The 6,460-nt window shown below is 50.3% G+C and overlaps 1 protein-coding gene across 1 annotated transcript; it reads right to left on the reverse strand.

Annotated features, from left to right (window-relative positions):
* Positions 1–263: 263 nt before the first annotated feature.
* On the reverse strand, positions 264–4,042 carry NFKBIA (NFKB inhibitor alpha). The gene is made up of 6 exons (XM_061998627.1): positions 3,652–4,042; positions 3,197–3,305; positions 2,509–2,719; positions 1,898–1,986; positions 1,515–1,775; positions 264–1,005 (listed from the first exon to the last, which is right to left on the reverse strand). The coding sequence occupies exons 1-6, from the start codon at positions 3,873–3,875 to the stop codon at positions 958–960; spliced, it is 942 nt and encodes a 313-aa protein (XP_061854611.1). The 5' UTR covers positions 3,876–4,042; the 3' UTR covers positions 264–957.
* Between the last annotated feature and the right edge of the window lie 2,418 nt (positions 4,043–6,460).

The following is a 6,460-nucleotide window of genomic DNA, read 5'->3' on the forward strand; positions in this document are numbered from 1 at the left end:
CTCTCCCTACAAGACCTGTGGAGCAGTGTTGGAGCTGGAACAAGAGGTACCTCTGAGGCTGGGCAGTAAGTTCTGCCACAGCCACCCTCCAAACCCCTCTCCAGTGCCTGAGTGCTTGGGGAACAGAGGGGGAATCACCTAAAACCCCTGAGCGCATGACCCTATTGGTCTATAGGCATTAAATGTTTCTTAAAAAGCAAACCAGGTGGATCCTCACATATGCCAGGACAATGAGGTGGGCAATTAACCATTTCACAGACAGGTACAGCAATATTTTTTTAATAAATACATATCTCACATGTACCAAAATAATTATAAACAAACATGTACAGTATTTACACAATGTACAATTGCTAAAAAGTGTAGCAATTATGACACACATGGTGTGAAACACATTTGTTTCCAATGCCCACAGTTCACATCATTGCTACTTTCTCTGCACAGCCAGGAGGTCACCAGTCCCTTGGTTTGCCGCCTTCTCCTGCAATGCCCCACTGAGAGCTGCCGAGGTCAGTCAGTAAGGTCAGGAAGCACCACCAGTCCAATGCAAAGTAACATACAATCTCCAAGAAGATGGGGGTGTTGCTGTGAGCCTGCCTTGCCACGAGAGGACACGTGTTCCTAATGATACTTAATGCCACAAGACAGCTCTCTGTAACTAGCAGGTTGAATATGTAGACTGTTACCTTCACAGGGCTGAGAAGATTGGCTATGGGGCTCTTTATCAGGTGATGTGAATAACCAGAGATCTCTATGGGTGTTACACATCCCACTCCTGTAATTTAAACACAAGCCAGAACCTGGTACTGTCCTGTTACAGTTATGTGCTCCTTGCTGGGCAGTGTAATATTTCCCTCCTGGTTTTTCCCTCTGCATTGCATCTTTGACTTTAGAAGAAAGTCAGTCCTTTTTCTATACATATGTACACAGTCACTTCTTTTCACAGAAAGCTCTGCTTTAAAATGCCAGCTGTCGTCCTCCAATAAGGCAGTCATCATACATAAGCTGCAAGAAAAAAACAAAAGGCTATTAATGCAAAAGTCTTATGAGAAGTATCATATCCACTCTGGGATAACTGCCAAATTCTGCATGCCCTGGCTTCGGCAGCGTGTAAAATTTCTACACCAAAATGGTTATGTGTGCCATTTAACAGCACTGGGAACATTAGAAAAACAAATGCTGGGGAGGAGAAAGCCACCCATTAACTTGATATTTCTCTCACAAGGTTCCGTAGGTGTCAGCAACAGAATGGTCTACAGCAAACCATGTAGCATGAAGTTAACCTCCATTCCAGTATGTAATCTTTTACATTTTGTTCTTAAATTTACACTGTTTATATGCTTGCCCCATCTTGCTGGTGGCTGACAGCATAACTTTACTTTACAGGCTATTTGTGCCCATCTGTTACATAGGTAAGAGGTCACTGCAGCATGTCATCAGAGTGGCCTAACAAAACAAACCTACAAAGGGCAGCGTTGTCCCTTTCTCTTGAAAAGGTGCAAATAGATACTTACTTCATCCTCAGTGAATTCGGGCTCTGATTCACTGCTCTCCTCATCCTCACTTTCTGGTAACATCTGCAGGTCGGCTGTGGTCAGCTGCTTCAGCTGTTCCTGTATGCTGGAGTTGTCTCTTCCCCATGTGAGCTGACAGGGGGAATAGCCCTGGTAGGTCACTTTGTTCACATCTGCCCCATGTTTCACCAGAAGTGACACCAGGTCTGAATTCTGCAGGTCAACAGCCAAATGTAGTGCGGTTCTGCCGTTGCATGGCTCCTGCATGAAAACAACACAAGGTTTGGCATATTGGGAGAGCCAGAGCCAGTGCCAGACCTGTTGATTCTTAGGACTACAGAGCCCTGCTCTGTTCAGGTCATGGTATATCATGAATTACATACCTGAGCATTTATATCTGCTCCCAAGGACAGCAAGTATTCAACAATAGCCAGGTATCCCTGAATAGATGCCAAATGGAGACAGGTATGTCCTGCAAAACACAAATGAAGGGAAAACCTGAATAAGTCTAACCTAATGCCCTATCACTTAGTTAAAGGCAAGCTGACAGAGGCAAGCTGACAGGACAAGAAGATATCTAAGACTGCAATTCATCCATGGCAAAAGGGTATTTTCCAAAAGAGCTTTCCAACTTCCAGTAAGGATGAATAACAGGGTTGGATTTTGGAAAGGTTTCTTTAAAGCTTTATTCCAGTGTTTGACTGCAACTTACTGTAACCAAAAAAAGAAAAAAAAAGGAGCACTGCAGAAGTACTCATTAAAAATGCAAAATTCAAAGCCGTAAGAGCCAACAGTCAGCAGTGTGGAAGCCTAAAAGATCGTGATATTTTAAAGAAGTCACACACTTCTATATGCTTTGGACTCCTCAAACTCTCAAAAAGGTGCAACAATCCTTCTCCACCTCTCCAGAGATCTTTGAGCTCTCAGGGACATCAACCCCTACCCTCAGCAGAGCACACCGACACTGCTGTGACGCAGAGGAGCGTGCCCGTACCGTTGTAGTTAGTGGCCTGTAGGACAGTGAGGAGGTGGTGAGGCTGGCAGTGCTGTGTGAGGACACCGACGTTCCGCAGGGAGCCCTGCTGGCAGGCAATGTGGAGGGGAGTGTTTCCTCGGAAGTCCCTCATTTCCAGGTCGCATCCAGCCTTCAGAAGGTGCTCAGCAATCTCAGGCTGATCAGTGATCACTGCCAGGTGAAGAGGAGTCTGCAAGCAACAGAGAAAATGAAGGCCTGTAAGTTACACCGCAAACTCGGCAACAACGTCTGGACAGACCCCTCGACTGCTCCACGGTTTGTGCCCCCCATTAAAAACACAGTTCTTTATGCTTCCCAATATACAGTATGGTTGCCCTTTAGTCTGGAACTTAGGCCTCTCTGGATACCGTACAGTCAATCCATATGAAGGGTATCATTAACATCCCAATTAAGAGGGATGCAATCCATTGCATCATATTTGAAAAATGCAGGTGTTAAGTGCCACTCTGGGGGAGAGGATGAAGTGTACTGGAGCCAGTTAGGGACTTTCCTGAATGTAGGCTTTGATTTCAGTACACTTTGATCTAACTGATTCCATCAATTGGAAAAAAAAAAAAGTAGGACTTTTCGAGGGGGAATTCCCCAGAGGGCTTTTGTGGGGATGGTGGGGGCTGCCCCGGATTTGAGGCTGCAGAGGTGAAAGTACCTGGCTGAGGTTGTTCTGGAGGTTCAGGAAAGCACGGTTCCCGCTGGTCTGCCGGATCACCTCCAGGCTCAGCGCTTTCTCTTCGTGAATAATTGCCAAGTGGAGAAAACTGTAGGGGAAAAAAAAAAAAAGGTGTATTTTTTAAAAATGAAAACATTTCAACGCCTCGGGTGGAACCCCCGCCGATGCCACGTTACCCCCCTCGGCGCCCCGCGGGCGGGCGGGTCGGGGCGGTGCGCGGTGTCGCAAGCCGGGGCTGCGAGCGCCGGGGCTTTCCGCGCCGCCGTTCCTGGCCCCGCTCCAGGGACTTTCCGCCCTCCCCGCCCCGCCGCGGCCCGGCCCGCCCGGCGCCTCCCGGCCGCCGGCACGTCCTCTCCTGGCCCCGCTGTGCCGCGGCCCTCCATCCGCGTCCGTGCGCCCCCCCCCAACCCCTGCCTCCCCACACCACCACTTACGTGTCCCCGTCCTCTGTCAGCTGCTGTGCCCAGGCGGGCGGTTCGCGGGGCTGCAGGCGTATGTCCTCCAGTTCCTTCACCAGCTGCCGGTACTCCTCCTCCTTCATGGAGTCCAGGCCGCTGTCGTGGCGATCGTCGAGCGGGAACCCGCCCTGACGCTCCTTCTTCGGTGGCTCGTAGCCCTCCATCACCGGCGGCTCGACGAGGCGGCTGGCGCTGATCATGGCGGCGGAGCTGCGGCTGCCGGAGAGTGAGCGGCGGCGGCGGCGGCGCGGGGCATATACACCCCGGCGAGGGGATTTCTGCGGGGGAGGAGCCGCCGAGGACGGGAATTTCCAGCCACTCAAAGCCCGACCGACGGGTCTGGTCCTGCTCGGCGCCGGCGGCGGTGGCAGGGAGGGCGGGTCGGCTCGGGCCGGCCCCTTCCCTCCCCTCAGCCGCCCCGGGGAGGGAGGAGGTCGGCCCCGGAGGGGAATTGGCGTTTTTCCACTTCGGCGGGGGGAAGTACTCGCCTCCCGGCGTCCCCGTCGGTACTTCCCTGCTGCTGCTCCCCGGGCGGCTGCCGCTCGCCGGCCTTCCCGGGGGGCTTTCCCTGCCCTGCCCAGGCATGGGGCTTCGGCAGTGCACCCTCCGGCACGGCAGCGGCTGCGGGGGCTCATGGCCGCGGCGGGGGTCCTTCTGGGCTGGGGATCGCCTGCACACACTAGGCTCTGCCAGCCCCGATTGCAGCCTGCATCCCCCTCCCTAGCTTTTCACCGGCTTGCTGTTTGATAAGAGGCGCTGCTGAGGAATGTCTCAGGCCAAAAGACCAGCCTATGAGTGAACGAAGGGGTGGTCATCACATTCGCAAACGCTCTACCACTCATGAGGTGCCTTGTAGCAGGACAGGTCGCCTCTACTGCCCTCATTCATGCACCCTGCAACGGCCGTTTTGATGGCTGGTGAGAGGGATTCTCATAGAAGTCGTGAGCCAGTACTCGTTTGACAAGTAAGATCAGGCTTCATAGCCAGCCCAAGGTAGCGAGCTCGTGCTAAACGTTCAGAGAGCCAAGCACCACCCAGAGTGAAGCTGAGGCTGCAAGAGCAGCAGCACGCTGCATGTCTGCCCTGCTGCTGGTTGGTGTAGGGTATTTTTGGAGAGTTTAACATAGAATTGCATGTCACAATATCTGCAAGTGTGCAGGTGCTGCCTCAGCATTTAGATTTCACATCTCTGCTGTGGAAGGTTTCATTCTGCTTCAGTGCAGGAGGATCAGGAATGAACAGGAGAATTCTGCTGTACATCCAGCTCTCGTCCAGGACCAAACAGGCCTCTTTCAAAACGTACATATACATAACAGAACAAACCTTTTAAAGAAGAAATTATGTCTTCTGCTATTATTCTTACTTTCTCTGGCCATTCCAAACAATTATTCTGTGTTCCTTTTTACTTCTGTTGTGCCATCCACGGGCAATGAAAACTGGATAAATGCAGGTTCCCACATGGATAAAAGACATTGTCTGTGAGGCTGACAGAGCTGAATTTTTCCCTGGTGAATTTTTGCTTCTACTTTTCAGATGTGGGGGATTCCCATGAAGAAGAATTCTTCTTCTCCTCCAATTCTTTCTGGCCTCACTGAGTAACATTCACTGCATTTTGGTGTGGTTTTTTTTTTCTTTTGCCATTTTTCCCATGGGATGACATTCCTTTGAACAAGAACTTATGAGAAAATCCAAAGATGAAAGGGGGAGCCAGAGGAGAAGGCAAATGCCTGACTTTCTGTGAGCAGATGTTCTTGATTTTCAGCCCAACTGTACCATTCCTGGACTTTTTTTCGTTATTCATCACTTGGCCTGGGACAACCCAGAGGTGGATTTGGGCAGGTTTAGAAAAAAGCTGTACAACTCTTTCTTGTATAGGTTAAGGGTCATGAAAGTTTTGCAAGCTTCTCGAAACAGTTTCCCCTTTTTAGTGTAAATTATCAGGGGAAATTTCATTAACAAATTATTTTCCTCTTACCTGCTTCCCTGCAAAAAAAAAAAAAGGAGGATGAGGGTTAGAAAGCAAGCTCCTGCTCTGACTAGCAGGGGAATCAAGCCCAGCCAGGACAATGCTGCCTCCTCATGCTGGGGCTTTGCTAGAATCACACAGAAACTAAACTTTAAAACTTCCTGTCCTCGCTGCGATGGCTGGAAACTGAGTTCAGCAGAGGGAGTTCTTTGCCTCCTTCTATAAGTGTCCTCCAGCCGCTCTCACAGGCAAACACGAAGCTATTTTTATCCAGCATTTGCCAGCAGAAACATCTTTTCAGAGGCACACGAGATGCTTTTGTTTTGAGTTAAAAACTCGGCAGTACTGCAGCCAGTTGTAGGTGGCGGAAAGGAGATGGAAAATGTTCTCTGGATGGAAAGTCACACAAGTCCAGCCCACTTCCTGCCCCAGGGAGATGCTGCTGCCCCACAGCCCTCTGTGTTGGAGGGGGACCTTAGTCGTGGGCCAGCACCCCTGGGTGTTAGGCAGCCAAAAGAACGGATCACAGAGGAATTCAGCTCTAAACCCCGATCCACGTGTAAAGTGGCAGCCAGCTGTGGGTGCAGGAGCAAGCGGAACTCTTGCTAACATCAAAACAAAGCAAGCTGCTGTCTTTGCTGTAACTCCTCACAGCTAACAAAGCCTTTGTACGGTATTTGCCTAGAGGGAAGGCATGTAGGAGACAGTATAAAGCAAAGGTTTTGAAGCTGTGGTGAAGGCCATTGACGCTGATTTTGTGCTACTGAGGTACTGCCCTTTTTTTTTTTTTAAATTAACACATTCTAGGGGTACAGTTTT

The sequence above is a fragment of the Colius striatus genome, chromosome 6 (assembly GCF_028858725.1).
Source record: "Colius striatus isolate bColStr4 chromosome 6, bColStr4.1.hap1, whole genome shotgun sequence".
NCBI lineage: Eukaryota > Metazoa > Chordata > Aves > Coliiformes > Coliidae > Colius > Colius striatus.